This window comes from Adiantum capillus-veneris, chromosome 26 (assembly GCF_014529385.1).
Source record: "Adiantum capillus-veneris isolate H3 chromosome 26, ASM1452938v2, whole genome shotgun sequence".
NCBI lineage: Eukaryota > Viridiplantae > Streptophyta > Polypodiopsida > Polypodiales > Pteridaceae > Adiantum > Adiantum capillus-veneris.
In genome coordinates this window covers 8846225-8870728 of record NC_140956.1, presented here as the reverse complement: position 1 = coordinate 8870728, position 24504 = coordinate 8846225, and the positions used below count along the sequence as shown (strand labels likewise).

At 44.6% G+C, this 24504-nt stretch overlaps 1 protein-coding gene across 1 annotated transcript in view; it reads right to left on the bottom strand.

Moving 5' to 3' along the window:
• The window catches only part of TL29 (ascorbate peroxidase 4), a 68005-nt gene extending 44305 nt beyond the window's left edge, over positions 1-23700 (bottom strand). Inside the window, exons 1-3 of the mRNA XM_086501134.1 lie at positions 23509-23700; positions 23316-23432; positions 23153-23240 (exon numbers count right to left, since the gene is read on the bottom strand). Of these exons, the coding sequence (XP_086357260.1) occupies positions 23153-23240; positions 23316-23432; positions 23509-23685 (382 nt within the window). The 5' untranslated portion in view covers positions 23686-23700. The remainder of the gene's footprint in view (positions 1-23152; positions 23241-23315; positions 23433-23508) is intronic.
• Positions 23701-24504: the final 804 nt, after the last annotated feature.

Genomic DNA, 24504 nt, shown 5'->3' with positions numbered 1-24504 from the left:
TGTTGGTTCAAAATGTCGGTTTTCATCGTAAGTTTGTGGTTTCTCTTATCACAGGATGTGATTTGATTTTTGGCATCAAGTGGTTAATCCACAAGTTAGTTGGAAGAAAACACACTCTCTCACACAGTTGAAGGAGCACGTCTCCTGGTCCTTCACTGTGAACTTCGCTGTGACATGAACATTCCATCTATGTCATTAATCTCTCACTCTCATGTTTTGAAAGAGGATAAAACACGTGGTCTCATAGTTTCTCTCAGTACATAGTCCCACAGTCTAGAAAAGAATCAGCCATTGCATGAAAAGGAGTCTCTTACGGCCATTCCTTCTCCAAAGCACGACACACATTTTTTGTACGATAGAGATTTGATTGTTCGTGAGGATCCACATGCCTTCAAGTTGCTCTAGTCTGTCCCAAGTACACCTTGGAGTGACCGTCACACTCGATGGTTCCAGTCTTATGAGCAATTTGGTGGTTTGATTGATTGTGTTTCTCGTGAAGCTAACCCAATTGCACATACGATCAGTCATGCAGGACCGATTCTGGCTCTCGAGTCGAGGTCCAAAGAACCTATTCAAGAAGTATTTTTTCTTCGCATGATTAGTCAGTATGCATTGTTCGAGTCTCTCATTTGTGACGGTCTCTTGTATTTTCGTCACCATCTTTATGTGTTACCTTTTCAAAGGAATGCCATATTGCATGATGCACATGATTTACTCATGGATGAGCACCGATGCATGAAGATCACTCTAGAAAAGCTCAAGAGTTTGCATTCAAGGTGTAAGGTGCAGCGGAAGTGAATGTTGAACTTTGCTCAAGATGAGTGCTTCGAACTGTGCTCAAGGTTCCTTTTACTTACGAAAGGGAGAGCCTTTCGTTCCTTTAGTGAGAGAGTGCAAATGATCACAAACAAAGTGGATAAACACTGTGAATGAAGGTGCTGAGACTGAGAGATACAGAGAGAAGAATACGAAACCAGAATGTTGTCAAACCCTCCTCCAAAGGCCCCACTCTCTATGGCAAGAGCAGTCTACTATTGATTGCACGTATCTCTATAATGCAATGGATTTTCCGGCGATGTCGAGGACGATGAGGACAACGACGTGACAGATTGAAATCTGAAAACGCTAATGGCTGAAATCTGCAAATCTTTATCTGCTGAACTCTGATTCTATGTCGGTGACGACGGGGATGACGACGATGCAACGACGACGCGCTGAAAACGCAGATGCTGAAATCTGCGTTTTCTGGGCTGAATCTACAAACTTCGTTGGCTCTTACCGTGCAGCGAGGATCTGCTGCGGGAAGGTGAGATCTGCGAGGTTTGGGACTTGTTCTGCGGTGTCTTGATGCTGAAAACTGAAAACGCTGGTCTAACTGATGATTCTGTCGTGGTAGATCTGCAAAATGCGGAGGCTGATCTGCAAATCAAAAACACTGGGCTGAACAGATGCTTGATGCAAAAACGCTATGCTGGATGCTGGACTCTGCTACCGCCGGGGCTGAACTGCAATGCAAAACGCCAGGCTATCTTCATGAAAAATGCTAGGCTTGATCTGGGGTCTCCATGCAGAAAACGCTAGGTAAACTGTTGGGGGAGTCTTGCTGAGAAGATGCGCTGTTGGATGTCAGGTCCCTGCTGCCTCTTCTGCCAGAAAGTGCTAGCGCTAGGGTTTCTTATGTACTTGCTTATCAAAGTTGCCCTACCCAATTTCCCAACAAAAGTCACTTAAAAATAATAAGTGAAAATTGGCTAAAATAGGGAAAATAGGTCTATGCACTGTAAAAATGCTCCTGATGGGTTTTGACTGAAATATGATGGTCATGTTGTGTGCAACCAGAGGATATGCATCTACTTTCAGTGGCTCGACATGCACGGTGTGTGAACAGACTCACAAAAGTGCCAGAACACTTCCTAAGCTAACCGAACTGAATCCATGTCATGAAGTAGCTTGTCCACGTACACATAGGGTTAGATGTGCACGTGACATCCCCTCCTTGTCAAAGTGAGGTACTGGTACCGAACTGTATGGCGTCGAGGGAGATCGCCAACAGCGTCTGGAATTCTGGAAAGGACTCTTCGTTGGCCCACTCTGATGCGTGGGTGATGCGATACTTGAACTTCATAAAGGTCTACAACGCTTACTTCTTTGGGCCGCGCCGAAAGCGACACAAAGTCTTTTGTAGCTCCTTCCACGCTTCAACTTCGTCTATAGTCATGCGTCTACCTTCTTCAAGAATCTCCGAGGATGAAAATTCATGAAACTACTTCCAACACAAAAACATGAACATACCCATTCCAGGTAAAGTGACTGGAAAAATTCTAATCTTCTCTAAAGACTGTGCATGCAATGTAGATGAACATATAGACGGAGTGTCAAACCGTTGATCAAACACACGCAAACAATGGGGTCGAATCTTGACTTTCTGATCTAAATCAATCAACTGTCGCAAATCACAATGGAATGCCGATGCTTGATGCTCAATCCTTCTTGTGCTCTTTGGGAGACTTTGTCATGCCAAGGAAGAGACATGGAATGTGAATTCCTTGAATGCAAACATTTCATCTTTTCATGAGTAATCCGCATATATCCGCGCTCATTCATGAGTGAATCGTGTTCATCATACAACATGGCATGCCTATGAAAAGGGATCACATAAGGACAGTGACTAAAATACAGGAAACCATCACGAACGAAACACTCGAACAATGCGTACTGAATAATCATTCGAACACAGAATACTTCCTGTGGGGGGCTTTGGACCTCGACTCGAGAGCCAAGATCGGTTCTTCGTGATCTTTCAAATCTGCAATGAGGTTAGCTTCACTAGACAAAGTATCAACTAAACCATCATCCTTGTGAACAATCACGTCATATTGTAATCATCATGCTCGTGAACAATCACATCTTGATCATGCAAATCATCATGCTTATCATTACCATGCAACTCATGTGTGTCTTGCTTTGGAGAAGACGAGACTGAGAGAGTCTCCTTCTCCTGATTCTTTTCAATCTTCGCCTGCACATTAGAAATGAGAGATGAAGAATGAACAACTTGCTCCCCACGAATGACAATGGGAGAGTCACTTTAGCATTGAAAGTGAACGTATTAGCTACCCAATCAATGAGAGGGTTATGCTCACGAAACCATCGAATGCCTAAAAGCATATCGCATCCTAAGAGAGGAGAGACTACAAATTTTCTGCGGAAGGACGCTTGTTGAACAGTGAACAAAACATCAAGGCACTCTTGCATGATGAGAGAGTCCATACTAGGAGCGAAGCCCGACACCTCGAAAGGAGATGTCTTGCTAACCTCCAAGCGGGCTCCTTCGACAAGAGAGTCACTAATCACATCATGCATACTGCCTGGGTCAAACGATATGTCACATGACACATCCAACCCTGTGTGTCCGTGGACAAGCTACAGCATGTCTAGGGTTCAGTTCAGTCAAGTCAGTCTAGAATACGAAGTGATCTAGCACTTTTGTGAGTCTGTTCGCAGACCGTGCATGTCTAGACACTTAGAGTAGATGCATATTCTCTGGTTGCACACAGCATGATCATCAGTATTACCATCAGAATCCATCAGGAGCATTTTCCAATGCACAGAACTTATTTTTGACATTTTTCACTTATTTATTGAGTGACTTTTGTTGGGAACTGGGTAGGGCAATTTGCCTAAGGTAATATATAAGAAAACCAAGCGCTAGGCTTATCTGGCAGAAGAGGCTCAACAGGCGACTTCTCAAGCAAGAACCATCAAAGCCCAACGTTTTGAAGGCCCCCCACTTCAGCGTTTTTCAAGCATCATAGCCAGCGTTTGTAGCCCATAGACCTGGCGTTCTCAGCATTGAAGAACCAGCAGACATCAGCCAATTCAGCGATTCCAAATACCAGCAAACCAGCATTTTTCTGCATGATAAAACAGTGTTTTTTCAGCAGGTCAATCAGCGTTTTTGAAGACAGAAGCCAACATTTTTCATAGACAACAGCTAGCATTTTTCATAACCAATGATGACCAGCATTTCAAGACAGCAAGACCAGCATTTTAAGAACAGCAACAAGGACAACGTTTTGCAACAGCAGATCAGCCCCACCATCGTCAACAAGTTGCAGATTCGCAAAGCATTTCAAAGCATTCAGTTTTCAGCCCTAGTCTCGTCATCGTCGATACCACTGTCGACCTCGACATAGCATCACATAGATTCGCATCAGCATCTTGTATCAGAATTGTGCAATCAATAGCATAGACCGCTCTCGCAATCGAGAGTGGGGCCCTTGGGGAGGGTTTGAAAACTTCCTAGTGTCGTATTCTCTTCTCTCTCTCTATCTCTCAGTATCATGCACCTTCATTCACAGTGTGTATTCATTTTGTTTGTGATTATTTGCACTCTCTCATTAAAGAACGGAAGGCTCTCCCTTCCCTAAGTAAAAGGAACCTTGAGCACAGTTCGGAGCACTCATCTTGAGCGAAGTTCAACATTCACTTCCGCTGCACCTTACATTGGTATCACAGCTTTGGCAGTGTTCTGTTTCACTCAAGGAAAGAACCACAAGAACCATATAAATTTTTTTGCTTGTTGCGGTCGCACGTAACCCAAGCCCAGTTGGGCGTGTCGATTCTTAATCGCGTTTTTGAAGAGTGACAGGAAACCAAAGAAAGAAGAACCTCAAGAACCCCAGAACCTCACAACCCCCAAGAACCTCAAGACCCTCAAGAACCCAAGTTCCTCGTAAACTTAAGAACCAAAAGATCACAGTGTATGGTCATCAACCGAAGCGGAATGGATACTTCGCATGGAGGTGATGGGCATGACAGTAGCGAAGAAGAATCTCACCACCAAGGAGGTTTTTTTGACCCTCCTCCCCATCTACGCCACGGGTTGTACCAAATCCTATGGAGGCTTTGGTCAAGTCGATGATGGCCATGATGGCACAACAACAAGAAGCGAATCGCGTTGCGCTGGCACAACAAGAAGCGACTCGGATTGCCTTGGAGCGTGAGCGTGATCAAGCGCGCTTGGCGGTCGAAGCGTGACAGGCAGAGCGTGCGGCACAAAGTGAACGACGCATGCAAGAGTTGGTCCGACATGTTCTCATCTCGAAATCCAAGCCTGCCAAAGATGTTGGTGGTTCCTCAAGTGACGCAAGCCGAGATTCGGACTCTAACAACCCAGTCACAGAGAAGATCCAGTTCAGTAAGTATGATGGTAAGATGGATGCTACGATTATTCATTCTTGGTTGCATCAATTTAATGCTTATTTTGCGACAACTAAGAAGACAGGAAATAGCAAGGTTTTGACGGCAACTATGTACCTTGCCGGTGATGCCATCAATTGGTATCATGCATGGCAAGAGGCACAGTTGGCTGCGCACCTACAGGAAGCCGAGGATGGCGCGCCCCTTTCCTTCAATTGGGCCAACTTCCAAGACAAGCTCTAGGTGCGGTTTATGCCCCCACAGTACCTAGCACAGTTGAAAGACAATTGGTGCAATCTCAAGCAAAATGGTATGCCAGTTATGTTTTTCTCTAATCGTCTTTTGCAACTCGGCACTCAATTACGCAAATCGGATGATGAGCGCAAAGAGGCTTTCATTTTTGGGTTGGACGACTATATCAGGTTTGATGTCGAAGTCCTCGACCCAATCGATCTCAACAAGGCGGTAGCAATTGCTCTCACACAGGAGATGAAGCACAACAAGGGAAAGCCTAAGGAAAACAAGACTTCCACAAGTACCTCTCAGACTTCGCAGAACCCTTGGAACGGTAAGAATGGTAAGAACGGTAACTCTTCTAATCAATCTTCCAATAGTCTCTCAGAAAAGAACTCTCCAAGTGAACGTAAGGGTAAGGCTAACACAATTGCTAAACCTAAGGTCGCTCCAGATGAAAAGGTAGAACAAGGAATTTTAGGAGGATACATCACGTCGGAAGAGCAAAGCACTTATTCTAAGGAAGGTCGTTGTTTTCATTGTCACATTAAGGGTCACATAAAAAGAACATGTCCTAAGCTTGAATCTAAAGACACTAAAGAACCCACAGAACCCCCTTCCTCTGTCAATGCAATAAATGAGAACACGAGTGTGACCCAAGTCTCTCATGATCCTCCCATTGATAAGTCTCTCATTAAGTATTATGATCATGTGAATGGTCAGCGTTTTGTCATATTGTTTGACCCTGGTAGTATGCATGATGTGATTAGTGACTCTCTTGTCGAAAGAGCCCGCTTGGAGGTTCGCAAGACATCTCCTTTCGAGGTGTCGGGCTTCGCTCGCGGTATGGACTCTCTCATCACGCAAGAGTGCCGTGATGTTTTGTTCACTATTCAACAAGCGTCCTTCCGCAGAAAGTTTGTAGTCTCTCCTCTCTCAGGATATGATATGCTTTTAGGCATTCGATGGTTTCATGAGCATAACCCTCTCATTGATTGGGCCGCTAGTACGTTCACTTTCAATGCTAAAAGTGACTCTCCCATTGTCATTCGTGGGGAGCAAGTTGTTCATTCTTCATCTCTCATTTCTCATGTGCAGGCAAAGATTGATAGGATTCAGGAGAAGGAGACTCTCTCAGTCTCGTCTTCTCCAAAGCATGACACACATGATTTGGATGATAATGACAAGTATGATGAATTGCATGATAATGAATTGCATGATGATAAGCATGATGATTTGCATGATCACGATGTGATTATTCACGAGCATGATGATTTGCAGGATAATGATGTGATTGTTCACAAGGATCATGGTTTAGTTGCTACTTTGTCTAGTGAAGCTAACCCCATTGCAGATTCGATCGATCACAAGGAACCGATCTTGGCTCTAGAGTCAAGGTCCAAAGAATCCCAACAGGAAGTATTATGTCTTCGAGTGATTAGTCAGCACGCATTGTTCAAGTGTTTCATTCGTTATCGTTTCCTGTATTTTAGTCAGCGTCTCTATATGATCCCTTTTCATAGGCATGCCATATTGCACGTTGAACACGATTCATTCATGAATGAGCACGGATGCATGCAGATTACTCATTGAAAGATGAAATGTTTGCATTCAAGGAATTCACATTCCATGTCTCTTCCTTGACATGACACACTATCGGAAAGAGCACAAGAAAGATTGAGCATCAAGCATAGGCATTTCCATTGTGATTTGCCACAGTTGATTGATTTAGATCAAAAAGTCAAGATTCGATCTCATTGTTTGCGTGTGTTTCATGAACGGTTTGGCACTGCGTCTCTATGTTCATCTTGCATGCACAGGCTCTACAGAAGCATAGTATTTTTCCAGTCACTTTACATGGAATGGGTATGTTCATGCTTTTGTGTTGGAAGTGGTTTCAAGAATTTTAAGCCTCGGAGATTCTTGAAGAAGGTAGATGCATGACTATAGACGAAGTTGAAGCATTGAAGGAGACAAAGAAGACTTTGTGTCGATTTCGGCGCGGCCCAAAGAAGCAAGCGTTGCAGACCTTTATGAAGTTCAAGTATCGTACGACCCACGCATCAGAGTGGGCCGGTGAAGAGTCCTTTCAAGGATTCCAGACGCTGTTTGCGATCTCCCTCGACGCCATACAGTTCGGTACCAATACCTCACTTTGAAAAGGAGGGGATATCACGTGACACATCCAACCCTATGTGTCCGTGGACAAGCTACAGCATGTCTAGGGTTCAGTTTAGTCAAGTCAGTCTAAAATAGGAAGTGATCTGGCACTTTTGTGAGTCTATTCGCAAACCGTGCATGTCCACACTTAGAGTAGATGTATATCCTCTGGTTGCACACAGCATGATCATCAGCATTACCATCAGAATCCATCAGGAGCATTTTCCAATGCACAGAACCTATTTTCCCTATTTTTGTCATTTTGAACTTATTTATTAAGTGACTTTTGTTGGGAACTAGGTAGGGCAATTTGCCTAAGGTAATATATAGCTAGGCTTATCTGGCGAAAGAGGCAGCAGGAGCATTGCTCAACAGGCAACTTCTCAAGCAAGAACCATCAAAGCCCAACATTTTGAAGGCCCCCCACTACAGCGTTTTTCAAGCATCATAGCCAACGTTTTCAGCCCATAGACCTGGCGTTTTTAGCATTGAAGAACCAGCAAACATCATCCAATTCAGCGATGCCAAATACTAGCAAACCAGCGTTCTTTTGCATGATAAAACAGTGTTTTTTCAGCAGGTCAGTGAGCGTTTTTGAAGACAACAGCCAGCGTTTTTCATAGACAACAGCCAACGTTTTTCATAACCAACGACAAGCATTTCATGACAAGCAAGACCAGCATTTTAAGGACAGCGTTTTGCGGCAGCAGATCAGCCCCACCATCGTCGACAGTTGCAGATTCGCAAAGCATTTCAAAGCATTCAGTTTTCAGCCCTAGTCACGTCATCGTCAGTACCACCGTCGACCTCTACATAGCATCACATAGATTTGCATCAGTACCTTGTATCAGAATTGTGCAATCAATAGCATAGACCGCTCTCGCCATCGAGAGTGGGGCCCTTGGAGGAGGGTTTGACAACTTCCTGGTGTCGTATTCTCTTCTCTCTCTATCTCTCAGTATCATGCACCTTCATTCACAGTGTCTATTCACTTTGTTTGTGATCATTTGCACACTCTTATTAAAGAACGAAAGGTTCTCCCTTCCCTAAGTAAAAGGAACCTTGAGCACAGTTCGGAGCACTCATCTTGAGCAAAGTTCAACATTCACTTCCGCTACATCTTACATAATATGACAAAACGGTGACCCTTCACATGACCATAACACTTAATGAGAGACTCATCAATGGGAGGATCATGAGAAACTTGGGTTACACTCGTGTTCTCATTTATTGCATTGACAGAGGAAGTGGGTTCTGTGGGTTCTTTAGATTCATTCGAGTCAAGCTTAGGACATGTTCCTTTTATGTGACCCTTGATGTGACAATGATAACAACGACCTTCCTTAGAAAAAGTGCTTTGCTCTTCTGACGTGATATATCCTCCTAAATATCCTTGTTCTTCCTTTTCATCTGGAGTGAGCTTAGGTTTAGCAATTGTGTTAGCTTTACCCTTAGGTTCATTGTGAGTGTTCTTTTCTGAGAGACTAGAGGAAGATTGAATAGAAGAGTTACCATTCTTACAATTTTGAGAAGTCTAAGTGGTACTTGGAGAAGTCTTGTTTTCCTTAGGCTTTCCCTTGTTGTGCTTCATCTCTTGGGAGAGAGCAATTGCTACCGCCTTGTTGAGATCCACGGGGTCGAAGACTTCTACATCAAACTTGATTTATATCATCCGATTTGCGTAATTGGGTGCCGAGCTGCAAAACACGGTTAGAAAAAGACATGATTGGTATCCCATTCTGCTTGAGGTTGCGCTAATCCTCTTTCAACCACGCTAGATACTGTAACACTGCCAAAGCTCTGATACCAATGTAAGATGCACCGGAAGTGAATGTTGAACTTTGCTCAAGATGAGTGCTCCAAACTGTGCTCAAGGTTCCTTTTACTTACGGAACGGAGAGCCTTCCGTTCCTTTAGTGAGAGAGTGCAAATGATATACCTAGATGAATCCAGGATAAGCCCAGACTCACCCTTAAAGGAAAGTGCAAGGTATAGACCCATGGCAGTCACCCACAAGACAATATAACCATCAGCTCCATCATGCATAGTATTGACAAAATACCACGCCATCCCCACTAACGTCGTCAGTGCCCAATAGCGGGTGTAGACCTAGGTACTAATGTATGCTCCCAAACACAACACACACCACACGCACGCACACATGAGCATACATCAACACAAAGTTCAGCGTACTGAGTTTTTGTCATGACTCCGGAGATCAAAGGCAAACTCAGCCATAATGAAGCCTGGCACTAAAAGAAGAATTAAATCGAAAAAATTAGCACAAAAATGAGGTAGTTGATAGGGCATACGCACCACAAGAGATAGAAATAATTAGCACAATATCAACAAGTCGTAACTCGGATGAAAACTTCACAATGTGAAGTCTGCAAGTCCGCAATACGACTAAAAAATATACCTAGATGAATCCAAGATAAGCCCAGACTCACCCTTAAAGGAAAGTGCAAGGTATAGCTATACCCATGGTAGTCACCCACAAGACAATATAACCATCAGCTCCACCATGCATAGTATTGACTAAATAGCACGACATCCCCATTAACGTCGTCAGTGCCCAATAGTGGGTGTAGAACTAGGTACTAACATATGCTCCCAAACACCACACACACCACACACACACACACACACATGAGCATACATCAACACAAAGTTCAGCGTACTGAGTTTCCGTCATGACTCCGGAGATCAAGGGCAGACTCAGCCATAATGAAGCCTAGCACTAAAAGAAGCATTAAATCGAAAAAATTAGCACAAAAATGAGGTAGTTGATAGGGCATACGCACCACAAGAGATAGAAAGAATTAGCACAATATCAACAGGTCGTAACTCGGACGAAAACTTCACAATGTGAAGTCTGCATGTCCGCAATACGACTAAAAAATATACCTAGATGAATCCAGAATAAGCCCACATTCACCCTTAGAGGAAAGTGCAAGGTATAGACCCATGGTAGTCACCCACAAGACAATATAACCATCAGCTCCATCATGCATAGTATTGACTAAATACCACCACATCCCCACTAACGTCGTCAATGCCCAATAGTGGGTACTAATATATGCTCCCAAACACAACACACACCACACGCACGCACACATGAGCATACATCAACACAAAGTTTAGCGTACTGAGTTTCTGTCATGACTCCGAAGATCAACGGCAAACTCAGCCATAATGAAGCCTAGCACTAAAAGAAGAATTAAATAGAAAAAATTAGCACAAAAATGAGGTATTTGATAGGGCATACGCACCACAAGAGATAGAAAGAATTAGCACTGAGAGATAGAGAGAGAAGAATACGACACCAGAATGTTGTCAAACCCTCCTCCGAAGGCCCCACTCTCTATGGCAAGAGCGGTCTACTATTGATTGCACAAATCTCTACAATGCAATGGACTTGCCGACAATGCCGACGACGATGAGGATGACGACAAGACGGGTTGAAATCTGAAAACGCTAATGGCTGAAATCTGCAAATCTTTATCTGTTGAACTCTGACTCTATGTCGGTGACGACGGCGATGACCACGATGCAACAACAACGCGCTGAAAACGCAAAGTTCGTTGGATCTAACCGTGCGCGAGGATCTGCTGCGGGAAGGTGAGATTTGCGAGGTTTGGGACTTGTTCTGCGGTGTCTTGATGCTGAAAACTAAAAACGCTAGTCTAACTGATGATTCTGTCGCAGTAGATCTGCAAAATGCCGAGGCTGATCTGCAAATCAAAAAAGCTGGGTTGAACTAATGCTTGATGCAAAAACGCTATGCTGGATGCTGGACTCTGCTACCGCCGGGGCTGAACTGCAATGCAAAACGCCAGGCTATCTTCATGAAAAACGCTAGGCTTGATCTGGGGTCTCCATGCAGAAAACGCTAGGTAAATTGTTGGGGGAGTCTTGCTAAGAAGATGCGCTGTTGGATGTCCGGTCCCTGCTACCTCTTCTGCCAGAAAGTGCTAGCGCTAGGGTTTCTTATGTACTTGCTTATCAAAATTGCCCTACCCAGTTTCCCAACAAAAGTCACTTAAAAATAATAAGTGAAAATTGGCTAAAATAGGGAAAATAGGTCTATGCGCTGTAAAAATGCTCCTGATGGGTTTTAACTGAAATCTGATGGTCATGTTGTGTGCAACCAGTGGATATGCATCTACTCTAAGTGCCTGGACTTGCACGGTCTGCGAACAGACTCACAAAAGTGCCAGAACACTTCCTAAGCTAACTAAACTGAATCCATGTCATGAAGTAGCTTGTCCACGTACACATAGGCTTAGATGTGCACGTGACACAAGGAATTTACGATGTTTCATCATTGTCGGTCATGTCAATCATTTTTTGCATGCTTATTCCTTGGCAGGACACAGTTACAGCAAAAGTGCTAGCACGATTTTCCATCAAGCATTGACATTTCCATTGTGATTTGCAGCAGTCGACAATTTTAGGTCGAAAAGTCAAGTTTAGATCACACTTTTGGCACGTATTTGGTGAACCGTGTGGCACTCCGTCACATTGTTCATCTGCATTTCATGCATAGTCATTTAGGAAGAGTACAAATATGTTTATGATTTTGTGTTTGAAGTGGTTTCAGGGATATTCCTCAAAGGAGATTCTTGAAGAAGGTGAACCCGAGATCATAGACGAAGTTGAAGCATTGGAGTCGAAGCAGATTATTCTGTCGCTTTCGACGCGGCCCAAAGAAGCAAGCACTACAAACTTTCTTGAAGTTCATGTATTGCGGGACCCACGCAGTAGAGTGGGCCGGCGAAGAGTTCTTCGCAGACTCCCAAGAGTTGTTGGCGGACAATATGAAATCCATACAGCTCGGCACCAGTACCTCACCTTGAATAGGGGGGATGTCACGTGCACATCTAACCCTACGTGCATGTGGGCAAGTTGTATCTACTTCTAGGGTTTAAGTAGCCCATGAGGTGTTCTGGCACCTTTGTGAGCCTGTACGCAGGACGTGCATGTCCAGGCACTTAGAGTAGCTTCATACCCTCTAATTGAACAACCCATGATCATTAGCATCAGTACTTGGTACCCAGCATGAGCATTTTCAGCGCATAGGAACCCAGTTTCTAGTTTCTGACTGTGTGTGAACCACCTTTTATAAGTGAATTTATTAATAATTGACTTTTCAATTACCTAATCGTGGGGGCTGCTGGGGAGCTTGCTCGACCCAGCCTTTTGCACATATATAAGGATCTCTTGGGGTGCTGGAAGAAGAAGAAGACCCAGAGGATGAAGCACCTGCAACAGACAAGCAGTGCTCCCATCCTCTCTAGCGTTTTCTCAGCAGATCCCTCAACGTTTTTGATCAGCGTTTTCAGCCTTGATCATCAGTGTTTCTCAGCCAGCAGCATTTCTACTCTTACCCGGCGTACGCCACAGTACCCCATCGGATCAGACCTTCCTTCGTCGCAGTCGGTTGTTCCATCGCGGCCAAGACGACCGAAACAATTTTCAGTTAGCAAATCCATCAGTGTTTTTCAGTTTCCAGCCATCGTCGTCATCGCAAACGACAATTCAGCCCGTTAGCTTCGCCACATGACCCATATCCTATCAGCGTTCCTATCGTTTTCAGATTTTAGCCCTTAGCCTCGACCTCGTCACCGACACCATCGTCGTCGTTGTCGAGTACCACAGCATCTAGAACCATTGTACCAGACTTTGTGCAATCTAAAGCAAATATCTCTCTAGCAATAGAGAGGGGGGGCCCTTGGAGGGGGGTTTGGGACCCCATCTGGTGTCGTCGTCTCTTCTCTCTCTCTCTCTAGCACTCTCAACACTATTCATTCACAGTTTCCAATCACTTTTGTTTTGGTCATTGCACTCTCTCTCAATAAGCAAAGAAAGGCTCTCCCTAACCTTGAGCACTCACTGATCACTCATCCTGAGCATACATCATCATTCACTTCCGTTGCACATTACATAGGAAGAAGAGGAAAATTGGCTCTCAAAGTCGATGAAGCATGTCCATGTGGCACACAGAGCCATGTGCATGTGACATCCCTTCCTCCTTAAGGTGAGGTACTGGTACCGAACTCCATGCACGCCATAAGATGGTCTCGGATGAAGTTCCTTCTAGATGATGTTGATGGAAGCTCTAAATGAATCCTTGTCTCTGCAACCAATGTGGCTGCGAATGTAGCCTCACGCTGCCAGCGAACTCCCACAGTGGTTGCCTCCGATAGGAACCCTTTGGCTCCGGATTGATAGCTACCGATTGCTAAAAAGATGCAGATGGTGTGGACCCGATGATGTACTGCCACAGATGTGTACAGATCAATGACAATGCAATGCTTCTTTTGGAGTGATGGAATTCTCCAAGCAGATGGGGAGATGGTTGTGCAAACAATGCCAAGACTCCAAAGCTAATAGGCTGATTTGAATAGCACCTTCCTTTGTCGCCATAGGCCGCTAACAAATCTTGATACTAGCTATCAACAACTTCATCTTTCCAATGCATGTCTTCAATGATGCGATCTGTCATGTCGAAGAAGTTATGACTGCAAATACCCATGCTAGGATTTCTTTTAGTCGAGGTGGTTGAACACGCACACCAAGTCAACTACTCTCACACAGGCGCACCACAACTGTAACCCCGGTATACAGTATTCGCATTTCCTACGCTCAAGGCGCATGGTCCTACCTACAATGACAGGTCCTGCAGTTCCCTGAGTGAGGGAAGCGTCCTTGGGCAAAATGCTACAACACACTCTTGCAGTAGAGAGAAGAAAAAAAAAAACCAAATATTAACAAATTAGTGCAAAATCTTCACAATACCAATGTCAGGTGCAGCGGAATTAAATGGTGAAGATCTAGGTGTTATACTTCCACAAATCCTTTTCTTTCTTTCCTTGCGTTAGTGATTGCTTTAGAATGAATGATAGTTCCTTTTACTTTTCCCTAAAGCGAGGGAATGGGAGAGTGTGGTATAGAGAGAGAGAGAGAGAGAGAGAGAGAGAGAGAGAGAGAGAAGAGGAGATGGAGTCCCAACCAACCCTCTCAAGGGCCCCCCACACCATTGCCGATGTGGTATTTGCTTTAAATTGTGTAAATGAAATGTACACACATGCAATACTTCATGTGTAGACTCTACTGACTCGAATGATGACTGTCCTTGGGTTAACTCCTCAAGAAGAGACACCTTCGGGGGATGCCCTTCTCGATGAGGGATTGTGGATGGCCACCAAGGAGTAGATTTGGAGCTAAATTGCGCTCCCGATGTAAGGTGCAGCGGAATGAATGTTTGCGCTTTGCTCAAGATGAGTGCTCCGAACTGTGCTCAAGGTTCCTTTTTGTTCTTATGGAAGGTAGAGCTTTCCGTTCTTAATGAGAGAATGCTATGATCACAAACAAAGTGAATGGACATTGTGCGTGCAAGTGTATGAGACTTAGAGATAGAGAGAGAAGAGAGATACAACACGAGAGACGTTGTAAAACCCTCCTCCGAAGGCCCCACTCTCGTCGGCGAGAGTGGTCTACTTATGATTGCACAAACTAGTACAAACTGAATGCATGTGACTGATGCAAGTGTAGGCTATGTTGGCGATGACCACGGTGACGATGAGACCGACCTAAGGGCCGAAATCTGCAATGTTTTATCTGTTGTCCAACAATGCTATGACCTGAAATCTGTTGTTGCCGAAAACGCTAAGGAAAACGCTGATTCTGCTGGTCTTTAGGACTGAAAATTTGCATCTACTGTAGGGCTGAAAACTGATGTTCTTTGGGCTGAATCTGCTGGTCTTTTAGGGCTGAATCTGAGACTATTTCATTGCTGAAAAACGCCAGCCAGAAGGGAGGGCGATATGGGCTGAAAAACGCTAGGCATGGGGATCTGCTTGCGGTGACGCTTTGGATCAAAAACGCTAGGCCTGGGATCTAATGGCGATGGCTATCTGATGCAAAAACACCAAGGACTGGGACCTGCTTGGCGATGGTGCTTGATGAAGAAAACGCTAGATGTTGAGTCTTGCTTGGAGGGGAGAACCGCCAAGGTCTTGCTTGAGAAGTTACCTGCTGAGCTTGGCTCCTGTTGCCTCTTCTGCCATTTAGTGCTAGTCTGGGTTTGCTTATATACAAACTTACTCAATTTGCCCTACCTACTTTCCAACAAAAGTCACTTAAAAATAATAAGTGAAAAATATCAAAAATAGGTAAAATAGGCTAAATGCACTGGAAAATTCCCCTGATGGATTCTGATGGGAATGCTTATGATCATGCTGTGTGCAACCAGAGGATATGCATCTACACTAAGTGACTGGGCATGCACGATCTACAAATAGATTCACAAAAGTGCCAGATCACTTCTAAATCTAGACTGACTGGACTGATTGAACCCTGATCGTGCTGTAGCTTCAAAGTTCAATCAGGGTTCCCCTCTTTTTCAAAGTAAGGTATTGGTACCAAACTGTATGGCGTCGAGGGAGATCGCCAATAGCATCCGTAATCCTGGAAGGGACTCTTCGCCGGCCCACTCTGATGTGTGGGTCGTGCGATACTTGGAACTTCATAAAGGTCTGCAATGCTTGCTTCTTTGGGCCGCGCCAAAAGCGACACAAAGTCTTCTGAGGCTCCTTCAATACTTCAACTTTGTCGAGAGTCATGCTTCTTTCTTCTTCAAGAATCTCCATGGCTGAAAATTCCTGAAACCATTTCCAACACAAAACCATGAACATACCTATTCCATGTAAAGTGAGTGGAAAAAATCTTGTCTTCCTCAAAGCTTGTGCATGCAAAGTAGATGAACAAAGAGACGGAGTGCCAAACCGTTCACCACAGACACGCAAACAATGAGATCGAATCTTTCTCTTTTGATCTAAAGCAATCAACTGTGGCAATTCACAACGGAAATGTCCATGCTTGGTGCTCATACTTTCATGTGCTCGTTCGGAAACTATGTCATGCCAAGGAAGAGACATGGAATGTGACTTCATACTTTTCAGCTTTTCATGAACAATCTGCATACATTCGTGCTCATTCATGAGTGAAACGTGCTCAACGTACAATATGTCACGACTAGGGAAAGGCATCACATAAAGACGTTGACTAAAATACAGGAAATGATCATGAATAAAACACTCGAACAATGCGTGTGTATCAATCATGCGAACACATAATACTTCCTGTGAGGGTTCTTGGACCCAGGCTCGAGAGCCAAGATCGGTTCTTCCTGAATGATCGAACCGTCCTGTGGGGGTTCTTTGGACCTCGACTCGAAAGCCAAGATCGGTTCTTCGTGATTGATCGAATCTACAACGAGGTTAGCTTTGCTAGAAAGAGCATCCACTAACACATCAACTTTGTGAACAATCACATCATCTTCATGCAACTTATCATGCTTGTGAGAAATCACATCTTGATCATGCAAATCATCATGCTTATCATTGTCATTCAAATCATCATGCTTATCGTCATGTAAATCATTGTCATTCAAATCCTGTGTGTCATGCTTGGGAGAAGAAGAGACTGAGAGAGTCTCCTTTTCCCGGATCTCGTGCATCTGTGCCTAAACTTGAGAAAAGAGTCGCAAGAACTCTTTCATGTGTTGGTCGCTCTTTCCTTTGACGGCGGCTGCCGTTCTTTCTTGGTGTTTGCGCTCCATTTCTTCTTTTCTTTCTGCTCTTCTTTCTGTGTGTCTGCGATCCATTTCTGCTTTTCTTTCTTTGCATTCACGATCAAATTCTACCATTCTTTCTGCTTGTCTTGCTTCCCGTTCTAACTTCCTTTCCATAAACATTTGGTCCAAAGCCTCCATAGGAGTTAGTGCAATTCTTGACGTAGATGGGGAAGGGGGAGGGTCGGAACAACCTTCTGGTGGGGAAAATTCTTCTTCGCCTCTCTCATGCTCGTCACCTCCAAGCGAAGTATCCATTCCGCTTCGAGTGATGACCATTCTGAAGTCGTGGGTTCTTGTGGTCTTGGGTTCTTAAGTTCACGAGGAACTTGGGTTCTTGTGGGTCTTGGGTTCTTAAGTTCACAAGGAACTTGGATTCTTGGGGGTCTTGAGGTTCTTGAGGTTCTTGAGGGTTTTCTTTCGCTTGCAATCTGTGTTTGAGAGGGATCTTCTCTTCACCCGAGTTCGGCTCTTTTCCGCGGGCGCACACCTTGGCGGCCTTGCACTCACACCAAGGTTGCTTTTTCCCACCTCACGTCAATTGGCCGGCCATCAAGTGCACGGTCCGCTCTCAATGAGTGAAAAGAGGCACAAGGGGAGACTGGACAAGCTCTTCTTTCCTGGGATTCCTGTCACTCTTCAAAAACATGATTAGGAATCGACATGCCCAAGCGAACTTGGGTTCGTGCGACCGCAACAAGCAAAAAAAAATTCTTGTGATTCCTGTGGTTCTTTCCTTGAGTAATACAGAACACTGCCAAAGCTCTGATACCAATGTAAGGTACAGCGAAATGAATGTTTGCGCTTTGCTCAAGATGAGTGCTCCGAACTGTGCTCAAGGTTCCTTTTTGTTCTTATGGAAGGTAAAGCCTTCCGTTCTTAATGAGAGAATGCTATGATCACAAACAAAGTGAATGGACCCTGTGCGTGCAAGTGTATGAGACTGAGAGATAGAGAGAGAAGAGAGATACGACACCAGAGACATTGTAAAACCCTCCTCCGAAGGCCCCACTCTTGTCGGCAAGAGTGTTCTTATGGAAGGTAAAGCCTTCCGTTCTTAATGAGAGAATGCTATGATCACAAACAAAGTGAATGGACCCTGTGCGTGCAAGTGTATGAGACTGAGAGATAGAGAGAGAAGAGAGATACGACACCAGAGACATTGTAAAACCCTCCTCCGAAGGCCCCACTCTTGTCGGCAAGAGTGTTCTACTTATGATTGCACAAACTGGTACAAACTAAATGCATGTGACTGATGCAAGTCTAGGCTATGTCGGCGATGACGACAAGACCGACCTAAGGGCTGAAATCTGCAATGTTTTATCTGCTGTCCAAAAACGCTATGAGCTGAAATCTGCTGTTGCCGAAAACGCTAAGGAAAATGCTGATTCTGCTGGTCTTTAGGGCTGAAAATCTGCATCTACTGTAGGGCTGAAAACTGATGTTCTTTGGGCTGAATCTCATGGTCTGTTAGGGCTGAATCTGAGACTGCTTCATTGCTGAAAAACGCCAGCCAGAAGGGAGGGCGATATGGGCTGAAAAACGCTAGGCATGGGGATCTGCTTGCGGTGACGCTTTGGGTCAAAAACGCTAGGCTTGGGACTTGATGGCGATGGCTACCTGATGCAAAAACGCCAAGGACTGGGGCCTGCTTGGCGATGGTGCTTGATGAAGAAAATGCTAGATGCTGAGTCTTGCTTGGAGGGGAGAACCGCCAAGGTCTTGCTTGAGAAGTTGCCTGTTGAGCTTGGCTCCTGTTGCCTCTTTTGCCATTTAGTGCTAGTCTAGGTTTGCTTATATACAAACTTACTCAATTTGTCCTACCTACTTTCCAACAAAAGTCACTTAAAAATACTAAGTGAAAAATGTCAAAAATAGGTAAAATAGGCTAAATGCACTGGAAAATTCTCCTGAAGGATTCTGATGGATTCTGATGGGATGCTTATGATCATACTGTGTGCAACCAGAGGATATGCATCTACACTAAGTGACTAGGCATGCACGGTCTACGAATAGACTCACAAAAGTGCCAGATCACGTCTAAATCTAAACTGACTGGACTGAATGAACCCTGATCATGTTGTAGCTTGTCCACGGACACATAGGGTTGGATGTGTCACGTCACACCCGATGTGAGAGGAATAAAGGGATGAAAACGCAAATCTCGACCTTGCCGATGATGGACAACAATGGAGCACTCAATGTCAGCGAAAGAATGGTCGAGGGGAGGCTCGATGGGCTGCCAAAATACCGGACCGCAATGAGCAGATCCAAACCGTTTCCCGCGACGGTGCTGATCTGAAAACGTTGGTGCTGATCTGAAAACACTGGTGCTGATCTGGCAATTTTCAGCAAGACGTTGAGGCTGGTCTAAAAACTGGAAACGTTAGGTTGCTCTTTTGCTAGTGCTAGGTGATCTGCAACTTGTTCAAATGCTTGGTTGCCCGGTTCCCTTTATAGGGCTGAATTTTGAGTTATAAACTCCGTTAGGCTTAGATAGGGAAAATTGTCCACCAAGCCCAATAAAATATATCATAACAATGATTTATTAATAAGTTTTATATACCTAGATGAATTCAGGATAAGCCCAGACTCACCCTTAAAGGAAAGTGCAAGGTATAGACCCATGGTAGTCACCCACAAGACAATATAACCATCAGCTCCACCATGCATAGTATTGACTAAATACCACGACATCCCCACTAACGTCGTCAGTGCCCAATAGTGGGTGTAGAACTAGTTACTAACATATGCTCCCAAACACACCACACACCACACACACACACACACACATGAGCATACATCAACACAAAGTTCAGCGTACTGAGTTTCCGTCATGACTCCGGAGATCAAGGGCAGACTCAGCCATAATGAAGCCTAGCACTAAAAGAAGCATTAAATCGAAAAAATTAGCACAAAAGGTAGTTGATAGGGCATACGCACCACAAAAGATAGAAAGAATTAGCACAATATCAATTGGTCGTAACTCGGATGAAAACTTCACAATGTGAAGTCTGCATGTCCACTATACGACTAAAAAATATACCTAGATGAATCCAGGATAAGCCCAGACTCACCCTTAAAGGAAAGTGCAAGGTATAGATCCATGGTAGTCACCCACAAGACAATATAACCATCAGCTCCACCATGCATAGTATTGACTAAATACCACGACATCCCCACTAACGTCGTCATTAATGTGAAGTCTGCATGTCCACTATACGACTAAAAAATATACCTAGATGAATCCAGGATAAGCCCAGACTCACCCTTAAAGGAAAGTGCAAGGTATAGACCCATGGTAGTCACCCACAAGACAATATAACCATCAGCTCCACCATGCATAGTATTAACTAAATACCACGACATCCCCACTAACCATCAGTTTGGCCAAGAGGTCATTATTTGGATAAAACTATCACACATCTGCCCACCCGGGATTCCACAGGCTCGTTGGATTCCTCTAACCTAAAACTACATGCATGTCATGCCAGATGTCCACCATCCACCGTAGTGTAATAACATCTCTCAAAACGCGTGTACAAACCATTTATGCAAGAGGGTTCCAAAACTAGAAAACCAAATCTAATGGACTCATCCAGAGATGCAGTTCCTGCAAACACACGTGTACAAACCATCGCGTGTACAAACCATTTATGCAAGAGGGTTCCAAAACTAGAAAACCAAATCTAATGGACTCGTCCGGAGATGCAGGTCTTGCAAGCAGGCTCACAAAATTGCCAGTACTAATCCTCTTAGATCTAGATACTCCTATCTAGGAAGAAGGGGAAAACTGGCTCTGAAAGTCGATTAAGCATGTCCATGTGGCACACAGGGCCATGTGCACGTGACACGAGTGCTTCAAAAGGAACACAGGATGGAAACATCTGAAAGGAATGCAACTCCTCATGAAGAAAATGAATTGCCGCTGCCTGTTTGTACAGATAATTATGCGTCCCACCTTCTATCCCCATAGAAGCACTTACAAGCCTATAATTCAAGCTTTGAGCTGAGTACTGGACCAACTCGTTAAGTACAGAAATACCCTAAACAAAGAGTATCCTTGCAAAATCTCCCCCCAACATATCTTTCACTGCCAAGTGTTTACCAATACTTCAGTAAAAAGCATTAGTACTTTCATTTGCCCATTGAAACCAGTTCCACATTTCACTAACAAAAGAGGAGTAAATACCGACGCCTCAACCACCCAAACTTGCATACGCTCATTTCCACTTTCTAGGAGCTTCAAGACATTTCTCTAAAACTCACATTAGCTGTTAAGCACGAGTAGTCTCTTTGACCACCATATAAAGAGCATTTATTCTTTGTTTTGGGTTTGGCAATGCTGTGCTTTACAAATTACGAGAGTCTCCTAGTCGATACTTTTTAAAAAGGTATTGCAATTTTTAAGTGGCTGTAGCCAAATTCCATCCGACAAACATGCATAGGAGCAGCCAAAAATATTCCCTTTGCTCCTTCCACTCAGCCAGCCATCAATGTTCGCTTTGAGAGAATCAACATTATTTGCTGATAGATCTAATGAAAGTGCTGGGCACAAGGTAGCATTGATTCTGCAAGCAATCGATGGGTACTTCTTGAAAGTAAAACCTGAGCACAGGAGTGAGTTCCAGCTAGAGTCTATGATATCTCCCAAAGAAGAAGTTGATCAAGCCAATGATACAGCAACTGGTCCTCAAAGAGTGGGGGCCTCAGAGGGACCTCAAAGAAAGTATTGAGACAGGTTTGTTCTACCAGTACGTAGAATGTTAACATCAGCTGAAATTAGTCAAATTCTCTCATTAGGTCTAAGGTTAGACAGCATAGTAGATATGAAGGGAGGACACTCCTTGAGGCATAAAAACTTGCTCAGGCATTTAGCAAAGACATCAAGTGCATCATAGTTGCAGACAAATTTCTGCCTCCCCATGATACATGTTCTTAATTACCAATCCTTCGTCACCTGGACCAACATTCTCAAAAAGTCATATAGGTGGCACAACACTCACAATTGTTGATCATAAAGTGTCAATCAGCCAGACACTACGAATGCTGGGTAGCACAACATTCACAGTTGTCGACAATAAAGTGCGAATTAGCCAGACACAACCACAAAAAAACTTCGCCAAAGACTATGGGTAGGCTTATGATTTACAAATCTAAGGTCTTCATCTTAAGTAGCTCAAACCAGTATTGGTGGCAAGTTCCAATGAGGCTCCAATCCAACCAGTCCATTTGGTGTCTTTTGAGTTTGCAGTCTCTGCAAAAGGGACCTTGTCAACAGCTAGGGCTGTTTGCATATGCCACATGCTCGCCCCTAACAAGATGATGCAAACGCAAGGAAACGCGGGGAGAAATTACTTTGTCACTTATTGACTGAAGAATGAAAATGGCAATGTCAAAAGACTCCTTCCTTTCTACCTTCTCTAATTGCAAGTGAAATTTTCTAAAGTGAACGTGTCAATGATTGCCTCATCAATGAACACCTACCTTAGAAAATAGAGAGCTTAAAGCCAGACTGATGAATCATCAATCCTATCCAACATTTTAAGCTTCATGCTATCCATATTATAACTAAGCACTATGAAACCTCTAGGGCTTGCCTTCCAGTTGATAAGCAGCAATTCTACCGAAGCAATATAGATCTACTCATGTCATTATAGAATGTGCTCCCACCAGTTAGTGTTTCAAATACTGTCAGTAATACAATTGAAAGGTCCCTCTAAACACTCACTGGAATGCGGTTAAGCAATATTTGGGGCTGTGTTTACTCCAGTGTTGAGGTATTCACTAAAGCAACGCTCAAGCTTCCAGGCGGAGAATGTCTGGTATTATTTCATTTCTCAAGGCTCCTCAAAGACGAGGGCTCAGATACTCAAAAATAGAATGGACATTGTTTAAGGCAGAGCTGCAGGAGCGTACCCAGCAATTTGCTACGCTGAATTCTTTGAGTAAGGTCGGCAGCATGGACAAGTTGCACATCAGACGAGAGGGGTGCCCAAACGGAGGCCTGCAAGACAAGAAAGAATGTTGGCAGAAAAGAGGTAAGGTACATTGCCCTACTACCCTACCTCTACGAAATTACCATCAAGGCCACTGCGCTCAACACCTCCCTTCTCGCAATTGGCGGCGACTCCACCTCATCCTTGAAGACGCCGTGGTTCCTATTGCTCTCGTGCTGTGAACAGCACACCACCTGCAGCTGCTCACAGATAGTAGAGCTCAATTCCGTGCTCCTCTCTACTGATCTTACACTCGTTGATGAGCGCACAGCGTACCGTAGGCGACGGAAGATGAAGTGAGTACGTCGGCGCCCTAAGACGCCCCCGACATAGCGAGGAGAGGAAAGTAGATGCACTCCACTGCCCACATTGGCTCATCTCTCCTCTTGCTCCTGCACCACCCTCACTCACTCTATCCACATACCCGCGGCATGCACAAACATTGCCTGTCATACGTGGCGATGGCACACCACGTCTAAGGCGAGAAAAATCCTGCCAGCATGTCTTATGCTCATTGGTCGGGACCTACCCCAAGAGGCCAAGTGTCCACGAATTAAGCAGCTTAGAGAGTCCAGACTCCGCGCCAGAAAACCATCGTCACATTTAGCCCGACTAGTACGGCCTCTCTCTTTGTTTCTCTCTCCCTCTTTATCGTGCGCAGAGGACTTTTGGATTGTAGCCTTCAGCTCGCAGCTCTCAACAAGTGTAAAGGGCACTCTCACTGCCTTTATAGAATACATATAGATGCGTGTGAAGGCCTTGCAGGCCCCGCCCCGTGCCTTCAAAGTTTAAAGAGTGCGTGGGAGCAACGTGCCCCTCGTGCACGCCTTTGAGAGTATTCTTAGCATGACATGTCGAGCTCACTGAGCCCTCCGCGATGAGCTATCAAACACCACAAATGGCTCCTCAATTTGCACGCCTTTGAGAGTATTCTTAGCATGACATGTCGAGCTCACTGAGCCCTCCGCGATGAGCTATCAAACACCACAAATGGCTCCTCAATTTGGGAGATATGGACTGCGGAAGCCCACGGTTGAGACGTGCCGACATACTGGCCAATGGCCCCGTGGAGGCCAGTCGGGTGTTTCCACGTTCAACCTTGGGTCATGTACTTTGGAGCCATCGTGCGAGGCAGACTACCAAGCCCTCTCAAGTCCAGCCACGGGTCCACTACAGGCCAAGATGGTGGATCAAGGAGAAATCATGGATCAGGGCTATGCCCTATCATCCATCGTTGCCACCCAGGACCATCGTGTGTCACCATGGCACCCA